Source organism: Mus caroli, chromosome 7, assembly GCF_900094665.2.
Source record: "Mus caroli chromosome 7, CAROLI_EIJ_v1.1, whole genome shotgun sequence".
Lineage (NCBI taxonomy): Eukaryota > Metazoa > Chordata > Mammalia > Rodentia > Muridae > Mus > Mus caroli.
The window spans coordinates 24,923,461-24,943,405 of NC_034576.1; the positions used below are offsets into that span (position 1 = coordinate 24,923,461).

At 50.9% G+C, this 19,945-nt stretch overlaps 2 protein-coding genes across 6 annotated transcripts in view; both read right to left on the reverse strand.

The window, feature by feature from the left end:
- Positions 1–2,653: 2,653 nt before the first annotated feature.
- Ccdc97 (coiled-coil domain containing 97) lies at positions 2,654–10,763 on the reverse strand. 3 transcript variants are annotated; one of them, XM_021168482.2, is made up of 5 exons: positions 10,621–10,763; positions 7,232–7,684; positions 6,275–6,544; positions 5,877–6,006; positions 2,654–4,645 (listed from the first exon to the last, which is right to left on the reverse strand). In XM_021168482.2, exons 1-5 carry the CDS (start codon positions 10,667–10,669, stop codon positions 4,525–4,527), a joined length of 1,023 nt encoding a protein of 340 aa, XP_021024141.1. In that variant the 5' UTR covers positions 10,670–10,763; the 3' UTR covers positions 2,654–4,524. The 3 variants fall into 3 exon arrangements, with proteins under 3 accessions (XP_021024141.1, XP_029335639.1, XP_029335638.1); XM_029479779.1 differs by lacking the exon at positions 10,621–10,763 and adding an exon at positions 9,922–9,994; XM_029479778.1 differs by lacking the exon at positions 10,621–10,763 and adding an exon at positions 8,531–8,671.
- Positions 10,764–12,920: 2,157 nt separating this feature from the next.
- Hnrnpul1 (heterogeneous nuclear ribonucleoprotein U like 1) overlaps positions 12,921–19,945 on the reverse strand; it is a 35,474-nt gene continuing 28,449 nt past the window's right edge. For all 3 annotated transcript variants that reach the window (XM_029479379.1, XM_021166021.2, XM_021166023.2), the window contains exons 11-15: positions 18,486–18,654; positions 17,663–17,953; positions 16,297–16,586; positions 14,529–14,720; positions 12,921–14,090 (exon numbers count right to left, since the gene is read on the reverse strand). In XM_029479379.1, the coding sequence (XP_029335239.1) occupies positions 13,974–14,090; positions 14,529–14,720; positions 16,297–16,586; positions 17,663–17,953; positions 18,486–18,654 (1,059 nt within the window). In that variant the 3' untranslated portion in view covers positions 12,921–13,973. The remainder of the gene's footprint in view (positions 14,091–14,528; positions 14,721–16,296; positions 16,587–17,662; positions 17,954–18,485; positions 18,655–19,945) is intronic.

Genomic DNA, 19,945 nt, shown 5'->3' on the forward strand with positions numbered 1-19,945 from the left:
TGTTTCCAGTGTGACCTTGTAGGTGTTCAGAGCAGCCCCTTCTTCCCCTCAACCCACCCCCACTGATCCCTGAGGGCTTTTGGCCTGCCTGGCTTTGTCAGTTTGGGGTGTGTGTTCAGCTCTGTGTTTGTGGCTAGCAGTGCCACATTTCTGCTGAGTGTCTGCCGCTTCACATTTCGCCTGGGCAAGCTGGAGCTCTTTCTGTGGGTTCCCGCTAGTCCTGTTTGCTATACCAGCGGGTTGCATCTCTGGGATGAGTTTTGAGTCTAATTTGTTTTCTCCTGTAGAATCTTCACAGGTCCCTGGGTATACATTTTTGCAGTTAGTGTTGGTTCTACCTGAAACTGGGGTGTTTTATACATTTTTGTGGGTCTGTGAGTTTTTTTGTTTTTTTTGAAAGGTGGTGTGTGTTTTGTTTCTTACCTCAGCTGGTTTTGATCCATATGTATGGTCGTTACCAGTGTTTGTGTGCCTTGCGGGTGGGTGATTTTGTGAGCTATGTGTATGCTTTTTAAGCATTTAGTTTAATGTTTTTAATGATGTATGTGAGTGCTGGTCCCAGTGGAGGTCAGGGTGGGCAGATTCCCTTTAAGCTGGAGTGACAGGTGATGGCTTACATGACGTGGGCACTATGAACCAAACTCAGGTCCTCTGGAAGAGCTGTAACCCCTCTTAACTGCTGAGACATCACCCCTGCGGGGCTGAAATCAGAACCAGGGCCTCAGGTATGCTAGGGAACAGTCACTCTTAACAGTCACTTCTTTAGCCCCAGGGTCACATGTACCCCAGGCTGGCTTCGAACTTTTTTNCGAGACAGGGTTTCTCTGTATAGCCCTGGCTGTCCTGGAACTCACTTTGTAGACCAGGCTGGCCTCGAACTCAGAAATCCGCCTGCCTCTGCCTCCGGACTGCTGGGAGTGCCACCGCACCTGGCTAGAACTTGAACTCTTAATTACCCTGTTTCTCTAGCTAGAGTAACTTAACAGTTCTCAGTTTGAGTCAAGACCCTTTTGAGGGGTGGTGTCCAACAGCCCTTTCACAAGGGTCCCCTAAGACAATTGGAAGACACAATTTATGTTACAATTCATAACAGAAAAAAATTATAGTTACGAAGTATCAACAAAAAGAATTTTATGCTTGGGGGTCACCACAACATGAGGAACTGTATTAAAGGGTCACAGCATTAGGAAGGTTGGGAACCACTGCTCTCTCGTGCTAGGATCACAGATTTTATGCAACATTGAGGATGAACCGCCAGGCAAGCACTGTACCAATTTAGCTACAGCCTCAGCCCCGAGGGCAGCATTCTGTGATTAGTATGTTTTGTTCATAGTCTAACACACATTTCACAGTTTGTATCCGTGGTGTCTCCAGCACACTCGGTGTCTGTGTGAGAGGCCTCACGGGGCTTAGAGGCCTGCATGTCCTTTTGGGCTGGTTTCAGCTAGGGTGGGGAGTTCAGCTTGTGGGTTGTATGGGTCACCTTTGACAGGGTTTGGAGGTGTCTGCATTAGGATGGGGTGGGGGTGGACCCTTTACCATATGCTGATGTTTTCAGAGGAGGGAAACTTCCTATTATGTGAAGCCATTGGCTGTTGTATGACCAGCGCTGGTTGGCCTTTGTGCTGAGTGGAGCCTGTCTGCGGTGTCCCTTTGCTGGAGGGTGCCACGCTGGCTCGGGGCTGGCTGTGGCAGCGGGTAGGGCAGGGCAGGGGTTGTGGTGGGCACTGGCCTTCCGCCCGGCCTTGGTATAAATATCCCTGGGGCTGTTTACTCGGGGCGGGAGCAGCCCAGCAGGTCCTGGGGGGTGGGGGATGACCAGGCCACAGCACAGACATTTCCTTCTACTCAGACGGATCAGCAGCCTTGCTCTCCTCTCGTGGGTGGGGACAAGGTGGTGACCCCTTGTTTTAGGTTCTTAGGGGCCACCAGTAGAGCTCTGACCTGGATTTCCCAGGGTCTGAGAGACAGACAGGGAAGGGGATGGACCAGGAGACAGCAGGGGGAGGGACAGGAAAAAATGAGGGTACAGGCTGGGGTGGGGGTGGGGTCAGGCTACCAACAAGGGTGTCAGAGCCTGGTGAGTGACAAGGGAGAAGTGTGTTTGGGGATTAATGGCAGAAGCCAGGGAGAAAAGGGAGAGGATGGGAGTCACAGGGGTACAGATGGGATAGGTAGGAAATGAGGACAGTGTGGGGCAGGCAGGAACCTCCCCACAATGGAACTGAGGCTGGGAGAGCAGGCGGCAGAGAGGTGGGGGTGTCACGGTGCATGGCAGCAGCCAGCAGAGACCTGTCCAGGGCAGGACAAACAGGAGACATGGAGGTGGGGGCCGGATGCCCAAAGAGGGGCTCTCCCTCCCTGACTCAGCCTCTCCGCCCACCCCATCCCCAGGATCCAGATCAGAAGCAGTGGCGCCAGCCACCGTGGGGGCTGCTCCAGCGAGCGGGGTGTGCTTTTGCCGCCTCTGCCCCCTCCTCTGTCTCCACCTTTCTTCCTGTCTCCTCATCTAATCCCTGTCCTGGTGGCTGGCCCCACCTCTGTCTCTCATTTGCAGGCTCGTCTGAGCCATTTGACTAGCTCCAGATCCTGACTCAATGGCTGTGCAGCTCAGCTCTTTTAGAAAGTTACATAACAGATTGATGGATGGCAGTTTCTATCTTAAATAAGTTTAATGATCGGACAGAACACTGGTCAACTGTGAAAAATACTTAAGCCACAACTTCCCAAAAGAGCACTCCTGGCTCCTGTCCAGTGTGGTGGGGTCCCAGCTGGGGATTCACTGCGTCCTCTGGGGAGGTAAGGGTAGGGGTATAACAGTCCACCACCTGCCACCATACTATGTGCCACAACACCTGCACCTTCCTCTACAGTCCCCCACGACAGGAGGAAGTCTGTCTTTGCATCTCCGCTGTCCAATGAGGTCACATGGAGGCACACTGGCTGTGTTCCAGTCTTGGCTCTGCCTGGGAGGCCAGGTGGTCTCAAGATGCAAATGGCTACTTCTGGGTTCTTTCCATCCTTTGAGACAAGTGGCGACTGACAGTCTTGTTTCCAGGTCTGTTAGGAGGTGTCAGTCAGGCCTGGCCCAGGCTGAGCTGTTGAGGATCTTTCAACAGTTTAAGAGAACACCTTCTACCCCCCTGGGTGAGTTTACTTGATACAGAGGGCAGAGCCAAGACCCAGGGTCAGGACCTTGGCTTTACAAAGCAGTTTTAGGTTCCTTCAGGTATGGCCAGAGTAGACTGCAGTCATTTGCCATTCAGTGCCACAGCAGTTTGGATTCTCAGGCCCAGACATGCTGGCCTCCATCCCCACAGGAGCAGGTTGCTTCTGGCTGCTGGGGGCGCAGGGGCCGGGTGTGGGGCATGGGAAGGTGGGGCGTCTGGGTTCCCACAGGCCATGGCTGAGTCACAGGCAGCCATCTGGCTTTCATTAGCCCAGGGCAGCAGGGGGCTCTGTGGGGCGGGCCCTGTGGCCAGCTGGGGGCAGGGACACTGGGGCAGGCTGTGTGTCTGTGTGTGTGATGACTCAAGACCCATGATAACAGCCTGTGCGTATTTGGGGAGTGTAAACAGGAGAGGGAAAGGGAGAGGGAGGTGGAGGAAGTGAGGAAAAGGAAAACTGTGGCTGGGAAGGGGGTTGGTAGGGGAGAGTCCCCCTCTTCAAGTTCCTCCCACACTCAAGCTGGCCCTGTGGTACCCAGCCCTGCCTCTGCCAGCACTCCCAGCTAGTGTCCAAAAAGGAGCAGCAGAAGCTGGTGCCACCTGGGTTCCCCTAACCTCCACCCACATGGAAGGAAGGCTTCTGATGCCCTTGGCTGCCAGGCCTGGGGAAGGGGACCCAGAGAACCAGAGCAGTAAAGGCTGAGAAAGAGGGGCAGACATCAAGGCCAGGGGATCCATGTAAGTGAACAAGGGTGGGGAAGGCATGAAGGGTAAGGTGGGAGCTTGGGGGAACAAGAGGGCCCTGCATAGGACACTGGCAGAGAGAGGTGGAGAAGCTCAGAGCTGTGCTGGCATTCCGGTGGAGCTGGACACTAGCATCCATGGGGCAGCTGCAGCCACCAGACAGTTGTCAGGGCCCTGCTGTGGGCACAGCACCCGTGACACAGAGATGGGTAGAAGGTGGATGCACAGAGGTTAGACTTAGGAAGCGAGAGGTGAGGCAGTGGCATGAAGGGAGAAAGTGGGTAAGAACAAGACAGGTAGACAGGGCACAGGGACTCGCCTGTACAAGCAGCCTGTGGGCAGCTGAGGCAGGAGGACTGAGTTTCAGGCCAGCCTTGGCTACAAAGCAAGTAACACTGGCAAGTTATATAACAAGATCCTATCTCAAAGAGAAAAGACAGGTGGGGCCAGAGCCAGAGGAGCAGTAATGTTCCCAGAGAGGAGTGGGAACCCCTAAACACAAGTGGAGGCATTGTCTGAGGTGGGCCAAGTCTAGAGGGCCTGTCTTGATGGCCTGAGTCACTAAGCCAGTTTTAGTCAGCGGCCTGCGGGGTGGCTACAAGGGTGAGAGCCATCAGTCCCCACCCAGCTCTGCACTAGACACATCCTCAGGCTCCTCTTCATCAAAGTACCGATCCTCCTCATCACGTGCCACAATGTCCAGGTTGTCAAAGTCAGGGTTGTCATCCACCGTGCTGCGGAGAAGAAAGCTGTCAGGCGTCACAGCAGGCCCAGCTCGGGAACTGACCTCCTGGGTGTGCTTGTGCCTTTGGGAATCCTAAAGAGGTGTTTTCCCAATCAGCCTACATAAAAAAAATGCCCGCTTCTTTGACAGATCGGAAGGTGTGACAACACCACAGCCCTCGGGCTTCTAAGGCTTTTATGTGGCACCCACCCCAGTTCCACTGTGTGACCTGAGTCACCAAGGCTCCACTCCTGTGGGATGAGCCGTCTCAGTTCTGCCTCAGCACTGGAGTTCCTTTGTGTCTCAGGGTGCCTGCACTTGTGCTCACCCTTGCTCTCTGCAGAGCTGCTCAGAAAACACCCCACTGAGGCTCTGACCACTGCTCTGCTCCCCGCACGGTGTTCAGAGCTCCCTCACCAGTGGAAGTCAGGCAGTTCCTGCTGCAGGGGAGATTTCCTTTCGGGAAGGTAATCCTTGGCTACATCCATCCCTGCTTTAACCCTAGGGTCTGGAGACAGCAGACGTACAAAAGTGTAAACTGATCATGGGACACATTTGGGTATCTGCTGCCCTCCTGAAGGAACAGGCTTGGGTACCCTCTTCTGGTGTCCTCGGGGTCACCTAGTATAGTAGCGGGGCTGGCTCATAGGTGCCAGAGCCAACACTGCATAGCCTTGGTGGCCCCGGCTAGCAGTGGATGGACCTCACTGATGTCAGAGCTGTGGGATCCCAGCATGGTCGCTATGGCAGCGATAATGAAACTATTTGTGGACACAGTTCCCATGTCATTGGACCTGGATGTGAGCAGGCAGGGTCCTGAACTGCCAGACTAGGGATGACAGTTATGTCATCTTTCTCTCTCTCCCTCCCTCCCCTACCCCTCCTCTCTTTTTTTCTTGAGATGGGGTCTCATCATGTCTCCCTGGCTGGATCAGAGATCCAACCACCTCTGTCCCCCAAGTGCTGGGATGAAGTGTGCCCCATTAGGCTTCATTTAATGCTTTGTCAACACTGCATTAAATGTTGGCTCAGTTTATCCCTTCGTTTACAGATGAAGGGGCTAAGGCTCTGAGAGGGACAGCCACCTCCCCTCAATGATCTGAAACTTCCAGAGTGACTGACACCAGGACCCTCAGTGGGGAACTATTCCTGAGCACTCTAGCACTGCTAAGGAAGGCTGTCTGTGGAAAGGCAAGGGACCTGCCTGGGACCATGGGTGCTGGGCTGGGGGTGGGAGGCACCTGTAGTCAAAGCCCCCATCTTTGCCGTCCAGGAATCGCTGGTGCATGCGGCTGGTGAACTCCTCTCGAAGGATCAGCCTCTCTTCCGAGTCAGGCACCCAGGCTTCCGAGTCTTTATCCGACCTCTGGTCTGTGGAGATACCCAGGTGGGCAGCCTGAAGGAGACAGGTTACCATCCCATGCCCAGCCCGTGCTGCTGAGACAGCCCAGTCTCTGCCCTCCTGGCACACACACTGGACACAATGGTGATATTGTGCCCTGGAGCCTGTACCACAGCAATCATGAGGAGATGGCAGGGAAGGGGGTGAGGGCAGACATCATGTCTGTTCTCACAGGCTGGGGCCCAGCCGGGTGACACAACACAGGGGTAGGAGTGGGGTGTCAAGCCCTGCCCTTACCTTCCTCATCGCTGTCCTCTTCCTCCTCAAAGCAGGCCTCCTCCTCCTCTTGCTGCCGGAGCAGCTTTTGCTGCAGCTCCCGTTCCTGGTAGGACTGAAACAGCAGGTCGGAGAGTGGAAAGGCAGGCGTGCCAGGAGAGCCGGACCTGGGGGCTTGTGGGGCTGCTGTGCGGGCATTGAGCTCTTCCTGGGTGAGGTATTGTCCTATGTACTGCTCATACAGTAGTGGGGCACGGAACCGCATCTGCTCGTCGCTAAAATACTCGCCTCCTGTGCATAAGAGGCAAGGTACATGTGTGTGAGCACACATGTCTAGGCATGTGCGTGAATGCCCTGCTTGTAAGATAAAACCACCCACAGGTGCCTAAAGGCCAGTGGGGCATTGAATCTATAGCCTGGGCTGAGCCTGTTCATATACCCAGGCCTGCCTGAGCCACGATGTAGACAGGGATCCTGTCCCAGAGATCCTCCTGCCTCTGCCTTTCAAGTGTTGGGGTATAAACCGCCACACCAGGCTCTTCTTGGTGTTTTGTTGAGGGTGGCCTTAGGGGACATGCATGCCCCCTTGGTTTCCCTCGATGTGTGCATGGTGTGAAGATGGGATGCCATTCCTCAGGTGGCAGCCTGACTACCCCGATGCTGTGTATGCTCTTGTCCATCAGAGGACAGTGACCATCTACAGTGCCACTTCTGCTAGCATGTGAAAGGCTGAGGCTGGGGAATTTGGGTTCAAGGACAGCCTGGGCACTAGATAGTGAGACTGTGTCACACAGATGCCACTCTGTCATCTGCATTCTGACCCTGTCTGCTTATCTTTCTCTCCCTTACTTCTCCAGGGTCGGTGCCTCTGGTCTCTTTGTCTCAAAACCTATCTCCAAGGATTTCTCTGGGCTCCTGCTCTGCTTCAGTCCTCCCGTCCTCCCACCTCTGTCCCCCTCACCCACCATCCCCCCACACCTTGGATGAGCTCACGCAGGGCAGCATAACGTCGGTTACGCAGGCGGGTGCGCAGGGTTCGAGGCCGGGCAGTGCCTTGCCGGGCCACCTCGGCACAGTAGAAATCAGCACGGTGGTCTCCACGCAGATGGCCGAAGCACGCCAGGTGCTCTTCCCGGAGGCCTGTGCGGAAGCGCTCCAAGAACACCAGCGGCTTCTTGTGATACAGCTGGCCCAGGATGGCCACCTTCTCAGGCTCTGTCAGATCAGGCTCACCCTGCTGCTGGCTGCACACAGGCAGGTGGCTGGCAGCGATGGCATGTAACATGGCACTCACAGCCGGGCTCTCTGCCTGGGAGCTGTCACTGTTGGGGATGTCTGGTGTACTCTCTGGTGTCTCCTTCTCCTGCGGTCCAGATGGAATGGAAGTCTGGCTCAGCTCCCCCCAGTGCACACCTCTGGGCTCCACACCGTCTGAGAGTCAAGAGGAGTCTTTAGTTAAGGGCATCAGGGGAAGGGGGCTTAGGCAGGAGGAGGCTGGGAACTGACACATTCAAACAGCTCATGTTTACTGAGTACCTGCTACATTCTGGGTAATGTTCTAGGCCTTAGACAGAGAGACAATGGTGAACAGGCTGTGATGCTGCACAGTCAAGAGTCTAATTAATTAACAAAACCATGGAATATGCTGGGCGTGGTGGCACATGCCTTTAATCCCAGCACTCGGGAGGCAGAGGTAGAGGCAGGTGGATTTCTGAGTTCCAGGACAGCCTGGTCTACAGAGTGAGTTCCAGGACAGCCAGGGCTAAAAACCAAAAAACAAACAAACAAACAAACCATGGAATATATTACGTGCTTCCCTGGCTAGGTAGAAAGACAGTCGGACAAGCCTGGTACAGTGGTACACACCTTTAGTTTCAGTGTGGAAGAAGCAGAGGCAAGTGGATCTCTCTGAGTTCAAGGCCAGCCAGGACTACACAGTGATATTGGATTTCAAAATAAAAATCTCAAAAAACAAACAACAAAATCCAAAACACCAATGATAACAATAATGATGCCGGGCGTGGTGGCGCACGCCTTTAATCCCAGCACTCGGGAGGCAGAGGCAGGCGGATTTCTGAGTTCGAGGCCAGCCTGGTCTACAAAGTGAGTTCCAGGACAGCCAGGGCTACACGGAGAAACCCTGTCTCGAAAAGCCAAAAAAAACAAAAACAAAAACAAAAACAAAAACAAAACCAATAATGATGATGATGATGATAATAAATAAAGTATCCAAAAAAGCCAAAAAAGACAGAAGCAGCAAATGTTAGGATGGCTCACTTTTAAACTGCAGGGTAACAGGCTTGCCAGGAAAGTGACATCTTGTAGCTGGAGAGATGGCTCAGCATTTAAGAGCACAGGCTGCTGCTCTTCCAGAGTCCAGATTCAATTCCCAGCATCCACATGGCAGCTCACAAATCCTAGCACTTGGGAGGCAGAGGCAGGGGGAATCTCTGTGAGTTCGAGTCCTGCCTGGTCTATAAATCAAGTCTAGGACAGTCAGGGCTACGCAGAGAAACCCTGTCTCAAGAAACCAAAAAGGAAACAACAGGAACAAACCAAACACCCAGTTTCTGGTCTTTGGTATCTGGCAGTTGGAAGAGCTAAGAAAGAGCAGCCTGAGAAACAGACGGGAAGCAGTGCATGTTGTTTCTCTCATAAGGCAACTGTGCCAGGATTGAGGGGTGGCTGGCAGGCTGGCACTGGCTGCTGGAAGCAGTATAGTAAGAAAACAGTCTGGATGCTGGGCAGAGTAATATATATATACATACACACACACACACACACACACACACACACACAAATAGCCCCAGCATTCAGGAGGCTGGGGTAGAATGATTCATGAGTTTTATACCAGGCTAGACTACATAGTGAGTTCTAGGTCAGCCTAGGCTACAGGGTGAAACCCCACCTCAAATAAATATATATACAATCAAACAAATGAATGAATAACAATGAGAATGTAACAAAACTCTAATCAAGTAGATTGAATAGCCATGAATGGATGTCACTGGGGATCCTACCAGACTGGAACAAATTCAGGGTGGAGACCAGGCTGTAGTGGGTGATGGGTAAGAAAATAATGAGCAGTGTGCATGATTCTCGGAGAAACCGGATGTTTGGAAAGCATCAGAAGGGCCAAGGGGCACTCTTTTTCTTTGGTAAACGTTCTTGGGAGTGCTAGGAGGACAGGCCTGCTCTACCACAAACAGTTTAGGTGGTGCTGGGGATTGAACCCAGGGCCTCAGGCATGCTACGCAAACATCCCACTAATAAGCTACGTCCTTAATCCCTAGCTTTGAACCTTCTAGGCTTCTGACTATAGGCCCATTTCACCACATCTTGCCCCAGATTCTCTTATATGGCTTCATGGTAACAAGTGTGATTGGCATTCATAAGGCTTGAGCCCCAGCACCAGAAAGTTTAAAAGATACATACAATTTTGTTACAGAAAATGTTAATATATATACTTTGAAGCAGGGCCTCATAGTACAGGGTTTGACTTTGTAGTCTGGAACTCACTATGTAGTTTAGGATGTCTTCAAACTTAAGGGTAACCTCCTGCCTCAGTCTCCCAAGTGCTGGGGTTACAGATGTAAACCACCACAATTGGAGATTATCAAAGATTGAAACACATACTAGAACACACACCTGCCTCCACATTCACACACCTGCTATTTAGCTTCAGTAACTTCCAGTTCCAAGTTGTCATCGCACATCAGACTACTATGAAACATTAAAGACAGGGCGTGGTGGCACAGGGCTGTAAACTCAGTACCTTGGGACCTGGGATTGGATGACAGCAATTTGGAGGCTGACCTTGGCAATAATAAAAGGCTGAGAACAAAACAAAAAACCCCACCCCCTCCAAGCCAATACTTGTAGGAAGTCAGTAGAAAAGTAAAAGGTGCGAGGGAGAAAGGACCTGAAGAGGCAGAATGAGAACTAAAGGACCTAAAGAGGCAGACGTTGGGGTCAGGAAGGGTTAGAATGCAATGGGGGCTGTTGGTCTGATGTAAGTGAGCTTTCATGGGATACGGAGAAACTCAGGTTGGCACAGAAATGATGTTAACTTGAGAAAGGTTGGTCTGAGACTGGAAGAATCTGCAGGAGAGTTGTTATTTGCTTGAAGCGTTGTCATGGTAAAAAAGTGGGTTAGCCTAGGACACGGAAAGGGGTTCATTTCAAAGAAGAAGGGAAACGTCAACCTGCTACAAGGCCGAATAACCAGACCCACAAAGTGGACCAAGTGTTGAAAGTGCCAGTAAGCGGCGGTCAGACTTCTTAGAGTCCTCAGCGCTTGCCGGAACCATTTCCTGGTCACACCGCAAGAGCACCCTCCGGTCACCTGAGCCTGGCAAACGTCTCACCATTATCGGGCTTCCTCTCCGCCACCTCTGCAGCTGCCACCGCCTTCATAACAGGTCTCTCCAACGCAGTAACCGCCACAGCGGGCTCCGAAAGCCAGGCTGGACCCTAGGTACCCGCAGGTACTTCCGGTTACGCAAGCGTCTTTAAGCGGCACCCAAGCACCAAAGTTCCGGGTCAAAGGCGGCCCTTTCTATGCGCATGCGTAGCCCCGCTCCGAGCAGGCAGGCACAAAAAAAAAAAAAAAAAAAAAAAAAAAGGCGCTAGGTTGTGCAGATGGATCTTAAACCTATCAAACGGGAAAGTCAGCGGGGACCGTGTCCTTTGATCGCTACTCTAACCTGAGGTTCTCGTGTGTTAATATTTGGAGTGGTTGTATTGGCCATATCGCATAGACTCTTGAGTCCTCTTAAAAATATTTATGCGGTCAGAAGACAACTTATGGGAGTGTGGATAAAATTCAATCCAGATTGGCCGCAAGCATCTTTAACCGCCGAACCATCTCATCCAACTCTGTGCTCTCTGTAGATTTGACTTCCTTCTATTATCACATCCAGCCTGTAGGGCTGGCATGAGATTAAATTGGAGGGAGAACCTTTGTGTTTCCAAACAAGAAGGAAACCTGCAGATATGAGGGATGAGCTGTGGGAATTCGCTGTGGAAAGGGGAGGGACCTGCTCACCACAGGCAGGGTCAGAGGCTTTCTGGCAGGGATAAAGCCCCCAGATGAGACCTGAAAGGCATGGGCAGGAGTTAGGAAGTACTTCAGGCAGTTTTGCTGACAAAGGTACTTCTGGGTGCTGTTAACTGTTTACTATGGTCAGGGCAGACAGCACTCAGGAGACAGAGGCAGGGATATCACTGAGGGTTTGACTTGCAAGACTTGCCTTTAACAAGGCCAGCCAGGGTTACATGGCAAGTCTTTCTCAAGAAAGCAAAAAATAAAAGATTATTGGAAGCTGGGCAGTGGTGGTGCACACCTTTGATCCTAGCACTTGGGAGGCAGAGACAGGCAGATTTCTGAGTTCAAGGCCAGCCAGGTCTACAGAGCGAGTTCCACAGCAGCCAGAGAACCCAGACTCCAAAAAACCAAAACAGAAAAAAAAAAAAAAAAAAAAAGGACTATTGGAGGCTTCGTATCAGATCATACAGGGCTTCATAGCCCTATGAGGTGTTTGGAGCCCATAGGGTTTGGGGTAGGGAACCAAGGAAAGGAACTGGAGATCACAACGAGGAAGGTGGTGCATTAATCTTGAAACAGGTTTGGAAGAGTTAGAACTTGGTAAGCACTCTGGACATTTGGGGAATGGCCTGGTAAAAACTCAGCTGCATCACCAGGAATGGCCAGCAGAGGGCGATACTGCCCAACACACATATGCCAAGAGCAGGACTTCCCAGGCTAGGGACAAGGACCCCTCCTTACCTTCTCCTAGAGCAACTTGACAAGTGTCTTTTTTCCCCCCTCCAGACAGGGATTCTCTGTATAGCCCTGGCTGTCCTAGAACTCAGAAATCCGCCTGTCTCTGCCTCTCAAGTGCTCGGATTAAAGGCGTATGCCACCGCCCAGTGACAAGTATCTTTTGGGCACCGACATGGTCCCCCCTCAGCCTTGCATCTACTCCCTCCTGGTGTCTGGCCATGTTGCACCTAGATCCTGGTACACTGTAAGTGGTATGCATACCTTTGGATACAGGCTCTTGTCACCACCCCCAGCTTCTTTTGATAGGTTGTGGCTCTTCAAAGGCTCCCTAGTTCCTACAAGGGAGCACAGCTTGCACAGGAGAAATGAAGCTAGGAAGGACAGTGGGCTAGAGTCCCACCCCACAGCTCACCCTGCATTTTCCTCTTCTCCAGAAAGCCCTGCCTATTACTTCAGGGTCTCTCTAAACGCTTGGCACTGTAACTGGTTACAAATTTGTATTCCCTTGAGGAGGAACTCCAAGAAGAGGGGCTAGGATCATCTCTGCTGTGCTCACATCCCTAGAACTGTTCAGGATGATAGGTAAGGAACAGAGCAGGCAGCCAACATTTGCACAGGTGGCAGTACAGGGCCACCCTGAGAGCAGCATCCAGGCTGGACCTTAGGAGTATGGTTGGGCAACACACCCGGAGAGGGGCCTGAGCCAGCATGGTCCCATTCTTACAGCTCTCACCTGTCTGTCCCTGCACGAGGAGCATCTGGGTTATGTGAAGTACAGACCCACTTTGTTTAAATAAATAGTCGAGGCATTTCCCCTTCAAAGGCTCCCATCCCAATTAAAGGCCAACTGCAGTAACACTTCAGGGTTTCAACCCTGCTTCCTTCCTGATAAGAGGTGCCATGTCATTTATTGAAAGAAAACAAAACAAAACAGGGTAAAACATCGAGTAGTAAGTGCGGCTTGGTAAGGTCCGGTTAGAACATTCGGGTAAAGGGGAAGTGAGAGTAATTAAAAGGACCACTGTAAAACGTTGGAGGTCTGGCACCTGGAAGAGCAATGGAGGTGGTGGTGGTGGAGGAACTTTAGGGTCTAAAGGGAAGCTGGCCCCACCCCCACCTTCCCTTCACCCTCTCACCCGCTTAAGCCCACCAGAAACTACCAAGACTCCTGGAGTAAAAGGTTTCAAGTTCAATAGTCACACTCTCTCCAAGTACAAAAANCAGTTACAATCCAACTGAACAGACGCTTGTGTGCAAAGTTACGGGGAACTGAGACATCATATAAAAAGTTAGGTTAAAGGTGATTTTGTTGTTTGTTTCGAGGGTGTGGCTCTTCCTCGGTTACCTGAACTCAGCAAAGAAATGGTTATTTGATGAAGTATCAATGGCTGACCCACAGTAAAAACAGACAAATTCTAAAAATTAAAAAAAAAAAGCATAATTACCAAAAAAAGTCACTGCTTCCTCCCTCTGCAATTTGCTTCTTAAACTTTTTTTTTTAAAGTTTTTGAAATTTTTTTTTTTTTTTAAATCCTGAAAAGTAGACAGAAAAACAGCTCCTGGAAGAATTTACAACCAACTGCATGAGAGTCTGGGAAGCCAAGGGGCTAAAAAGCAGAGTAGGGAGGGGCAGACAGGCAAGGACCCTCCCCGGTCACTGTGGCCTCACAAGGGAGAGGCTTCTTTAGTTAAAAAGGCAGGGGTAGGGGGAAGTGGAGGGACAAAGATAAAAGAAAAGGTCACTGTTGCCTGTTTGAATCCAAAAAATGCCTGGCCTGTATGAAGAGAGAAGCTCCTCTGGAAAAAGTGGGCTAGAGAGAGGCAGCCCTGGGATAACTCTGTCCCCAGCACCACAGGACTCAGAGGGGGAAAAAGGGGCCAAGGCAGGTGCTATTAGAAGCAGCCGGCACGAGCCTCTGAAGGCTCCAGCACTGGCTACTGTGTGCTTGTGCCCCCCTGTGTGCTGCCCGAGTAGCCTCCATAGTCGTAGTTCCCGTAGTATGGCGGCCACTGGCTCTGGTTCTGATAGTACTGGCTCCACTGCTGGGCATACTGGGGGAGAGAACAAGAATATCAAGTTATCTCTTGCACTCCAGACTGTCCCTTCTCTCCTTTTGTGGTCCACCCTCATCACACGGGTTCTTTGACAGAAACCAAAATGCTTTGGAAAGGTAAGGGGTGACTTGATGTCACATAAATGGGAAAGCAGTCCTGGTCTTGTGGCTTGCTGGCTGTCCTTTTCAGGTGTGGCAGCCCCAGCACCATCTTGGAATAGAACTTGGCACCCCTTGGCTACGTTGGAGGCCTAGCTTAGCTAGGTAGGTTTGCTGCACTGGGGGCCAGGGCTACACATCGGCCATTAAAGACCAGTTTATCAAAAGCCTGAGACAAGCAGCTGCCCGTATTTCAGAAACAGGCAGGAACCCAAATCTGAATGCACACCCAAGGATGCTCCCAGAAGCCTTACCAGAAGGCCCATCTTGCACTCACCTGCTGATACTGGTTATAGCTGGGCTGAGGGTAGGTCTGGGCAGTCGGGGGTGGTGGTGGTGTATAGGGGGCAGGATTGTAGGGGCCATAGCTCCCATAGTTGTAGGCAGGTGGTGGCGGAGGTGGAGGTGGTGGGGCTGTGTAGCCCTGGGTGTAGCCTCCTTGGTTGTAGGGTGGCTGGCTGTAACTCGGCTGAGTAGAAAGAGAGACAAACGCTCCATGAGGCAGACAGCACACATTGGTATGCACACAGGTTCCTGGATGGAGGCAAGTCTGTTCTAAAGTGCAAGGGGGAAGCAGCTGACCCTAGGCTGAAACCCGAGAGCAGCAGCACACAAGGCAGTTCAAAGACCTGCTTCACAGTCTACAAACAATGTCAGCCCGGTCTCGCTCTTGGTGTGCCTTGGTAGTTCAGTAAGCTTGCATGTACAAAGTGCTGGGCACTCAGGAAATGGTGGCAAATGGCCACTGTGAGAGCTGCTGAGAAAAGCAGTGGTGACAAGATGCTAGGAGCCTTCCCTGCAGAGTGGATCAGTAACCCATTCCATCTCACCAGCAAGCCTGGCATCTTCACTAGCTCCATTTTACAGAGATGGAAGCTGAAGCTGGGGCTGCAGAGATGCTCAGGGGTTAAGAGCACTGACTGCTCTTCCAGAGGTCCTGAGTTCACATGCCAGCAACCACATGGTGGCTCACAACCATCTGTAATGGGATCTGATGCCCCCTTCTGGTGTGTCTGAAGACAGCGACAGTACATACATACATACATACATACATACATACATACATACATACATACATAAGCGAGTTCTGGCTGCTCTTACAGAGGCTCCAGGTTCAGTTCCTAGCATCTACACAGTAACTCAACTGTCTATAACTCTAGTTTCAAGGAACCCAATATCCTCTTTTGACCTCTGCAGGCACTGCACACAGGTGGGGCACATACAAACACATATAAACACACACACACACACACACATAAAGTAAATAAAAAAAATAATGAACTCTAAAAAGAAAAATCTAAGCGAGGTTGTTGGGCCAAGGTCACACTATTAGAATGAATAACCCAGGTCTGCCCAGTTCCAGAGGCTTCATTAAGCTACAGTCCCCATCACCTCACAGAAACTTCACAAGGGATTCCTAGTAATGTTTCAGTCTTTTATGTGGAAACAAGAACCAGAAGGGTCAAGCTGACTGTCCCAGGTCAAAGTCAGGTTCTATTGGAGCTAGCTCTGAACTTAAGTCTTGCCAAACTCTCATTCTAGGAAATGTGCTGGCTGGGTGGCATCTAGGAGCACTCATCTGCTCCTGGCAAGTGTTCGCAGCTGCTCCCTGGCATGTAATGGGTACTCAGATGGCTGTGAAATAAAAGAGATGGCTTCAGTTCACCAGAACCCAGGCACTGGCTTCCTAAGAAATAGAACAGGGTCTGGAGCTATTAAGGGACAAGGTCCTTACTTATCTACCTTTGGACCCTGGCCTCCCATGATGGGCAAAAGGTAACTCAGTGGAGTGCTTTCTTATAGACCAATGAGGCCATTGGTCTATAAGACATGATCTTGCTGATGGGAGCCAATGCTTGCAGCTACCTCCACCTTTGGGGAAGAGGGAGAATCTAGCCATTTCTATGTTTGACACAGCTGAACAGCAGCTGCAAGGGAAAAAAAGGACAGGCTGGAGGGAAGAGCGCCGCAGAACCGTGGATACCTCAGACCTGCCTCCTCTTCAACACAAGTGCATACGTGTACAAACATACACATGGCCTCACCTGTGGAGGGCTGTAGCTGCTCACTGTAGGGGTGCTGGTATTGGCGCTAGAGCCAGGGATGTTGCTGTTTTTGTTGTAGCTGCTGGCTCCCGGAGGGTTCCGAGCAGGGCTATAGCTAGGTGGTGGCGGTGGTTGCTGTGGTGGTGGTTGTGGTGGCGGTGGCTGTTGTGGTGGTGGCTGTTGCTGAGGAGCCCGGTTATAGCTGCCTCGGTTGTTGGAGTTGTTGTTATCCCGGTTGTTATTACCCCAGCGGTTTTGGTTGTAGCCACCACCTCCGCTGCGGTTGAAACCTACATTAGAAAATCCATAAGAGGACTCAGCATGGCTGGCTGTGACCAAGACTGAGGTCAATAAAGCAAGCAAAGGCAGGTGCTGCATCCATGCTTCCCCCAGGCCCTCGGCACACTTCCTTGTTCTTGCCCTGACACAGCACCTAGAGTCACTGCAGACAGGTCTGTGCCTTCCAGTGGCCCGTGAGCAGGCAAGGCACAGATGTTAGATGTGATCAGCTCTATGTAACTGTTCAACAAATTAGAAAGGTGTTCAGGAACAATGCTAAGCAGCAGTAAACAGCTGCAAGCTAGTCAGATTATAGTCCCAACAGGTTGGGCCAAGTGGCCTCTCTTGAGCCACTGTACAACTGTTTCTTGAATCTGTACCCTCATCAAACCAAAAGCAGGCTCCACAGAGACCCTTCCTGAGTTGCTTATCTACATGAAGGTTGTTAATTTGGTGTCATGAGGTCACAACATCCTTGGTCACTGAAGGGTCTAGAACATGTCCGATACATAGTTTTGAAGATGTGTTTGAAAGACATATTTTTATTTGGCATGTGTATGAAGGGATTGCACACAGTAGAGCTAGAGTTACAGGCACCTGTAAGCAGCTCAGTGTGGTTGCTGAGAACTAAACCCGAACCCTCTGGAGGAGCAACTAGTGCTTTTAACTGATGGGAGACGTCTCTGGTCCCACATTTGTTAATTTATGATCACACTTTACTTCAGATACCATACCATTTATTAAGAATTTAGATTTTAGCTCAGTGGACTCCCAGCTCAATTTAGCTCTGTGATCATGGGCAAATTAATTGCTCTAAGCTTGTTTCTTCATTTGTTTTTGAACAAAAAGCAGTTCTAATATTTGCCATTGTGAGATCTACAGATAGATCCCAAGATTCCTCAGAGTGTACGGTCAGATAGGGAAAGACCAACAAAGAGAGCACTGCCATGTGCAAATGGGCAAAGGCTTCAGTGCGGTTGGGAGACCAGGCAGTGGGAAGGCCCAAGGCTGCAGAGTAGTAACTCCCATCAACTGGTTCCCACAGCCTGGCCTCAAAACACAAGGCTGGAGAAGGTAAATGTCTCACCTCCTCGGTAGTTGCCTCCTCCACCACCGCTGCCACCACCACCTCCCCGGTTCTGGAAGCCTCCTCGGTTGCCTCCAGGAGGGCCTCGGTTGTCATAACGCTGGAAACCGCCGCCACCCCCACGGCCTCGGAAGCCTCCACCTCTGTTGTCAAAGCGCTTTTCAGGGGGCGGGCCGGCCTTCCGGCCTTCCTCGTTGTATTGCCTCACCAGCTTGTCTGCTTCCTCCCGCTGGAGCTCAATGAACAGAACCTCATCCAGGAAGTCCCCAACATCAGGCAAAGTGAAGTTGGCTAGGAGGAAGTAAAAAAGGACAGCAGGTCAGCACCTCCTGATGTCTGGTTCTCTTCACCTCAAAATATTGGTTCACTAGAGTAGGAAGGCTGAAGGAATGAGATTAAGATGGGACCCCAACTGCTTGGTGTGAACACTGGCAGGGGCTAACAGAGACTCTTCCCCAGAGAGGAATTCAGGTCTCTCCAGCCTCACCTCAAGGTGCTTCAGAGGCAATGAAGCTACACCCCATCTCCTCCCATGGTGGAGCAAACTGAGGCTTGCCCAAGTGCTGGGGCCAGAGGTGGGAGATGGTGTAGGTCTTTCAGCTTGGGTTCTACACACACTTTCTCTCATGGCACTCATCCCCATCCAGCCTCAAAGTCCTTCCCCAGCTAGAAGCCTGTTCCCTCATATGTGCGTAACGGGAGACACAAAATAGAAACAAAGACCAGACCACAAAGGAATCACAAGGAGCTGAGAAGGGCCAAAGTGGAGAGATCTTTGTCTTGAGGATGCTGTTAAAATGGCCCCCAACCACTCACTTCCTACCTTTCATTTCTAAGACTGCGTGATCTGGGACATCCTTCCCTTCTTCGTCCGTTCGCTTTACCGTGCGGTCTTTGAGGTCCTCATCAGTTGGACAGATTACAATAGCCTTCCGCTGGAAGCCTTCAAACGGTCTCATTTTCCGTCTCTGGGCTGACCCATAAACATTGGTCTGAGGTAGGTAAGAGGCAGAGATTGGATACTCAGAGCCGTCTCTCTTGCAGGGCATTGTGCAGGGAAACCATCAGAAAGGTAAAATACGAATCCTCCCAGCACAGACTCAGGAAATAGCTCTTTTTCACTTTCTGAACTCATGTCCATCTCAGCAAATGAAGAGACTTAGGAAACACAAAGAGGTTGGCTCCCAATAACTGGGCTTTCTGTTAATCCTATTTGTTACTGGCACTGTAGTTTAGAAATCCTTTCCCCTGATCTCAAAGGATTATGTGTTTGTAGTAAAATATGCACTGTACAAGGTATAAAGCTTAAGGGAAGAGTCTTGCCAACCACCTAGCATCAGTCATACGTCCCAGAGATAATGTACCGTAGTTCACATAGGCACTGGTACAAGTAGTTATGTTTTGCTTAATATGAAGAGAATTCTACTGCACAGTATCTCCTGAACTCATGATTCTCTTGCTTCAGCCTCAGCGCCAAGATTACAGTTCTAAACCTTATTTAAAAATTTTTTGAGACATGTAGCCCTGGCTATCCTGGAACTATGAAGACCAGGCTAGCCTTGAACTCACAGACAATCACCAGCCTTTGCCTCGGGAGTTGCTCAGATTAAAGATGTATGCCACCATGCTCTGCCTGTGTTTTTTTCCTTCTAAATAGTCAATCAGTGGAAAGAACAGAACTCAGCAGTCCTGACAATTGTGCAAACGGCTTCCATTAATGTTAGATCTTCTCCCCTGGTCCTCTGAAACACTGGTCTTACCCACAAGTCTACCCAGGGAGACTGACAAGGTGACAGCCTGTTCTTTTCCAAAGTGTAGCTTTGTTTTTCTTCTTTGCGGCAGTAGTCAGCTGCCTCCCGGGCAGTTGCTGGCAGAATACATGTAATGACTGAGAACAGCAATAACATCCCTGACCAACACCCCATGTGCCAATCAAGTCCTGTGCCAGGCTGGGTAGGATGAGATGGGAGGATGAACACAAAGTAAGACAAAGTCTGAGCGGTAGCTCTGAGGCAGGAAACGCCCTGAAAAGGGGCGTAGCTTGGCAGAACAAGGTTCTATGTCAGAGCTTCCGCCTGTTGTTACTCGTAAAACCAACTCACTGTGGATTTACTGCACTTCAAGCCCTGTGAGGGCAAACAGTATTAAAGCCTCACGGCCACTACTTTGAAGACTGCATAAGTTTAAGTGAACTAAAGCTCTGGGCGCACACTCACTTCCAGCACTAAACAAACTGGAGCCACTGTCGACAATGGTTGTCATTGGGTGGGGTGCTGTAGATAT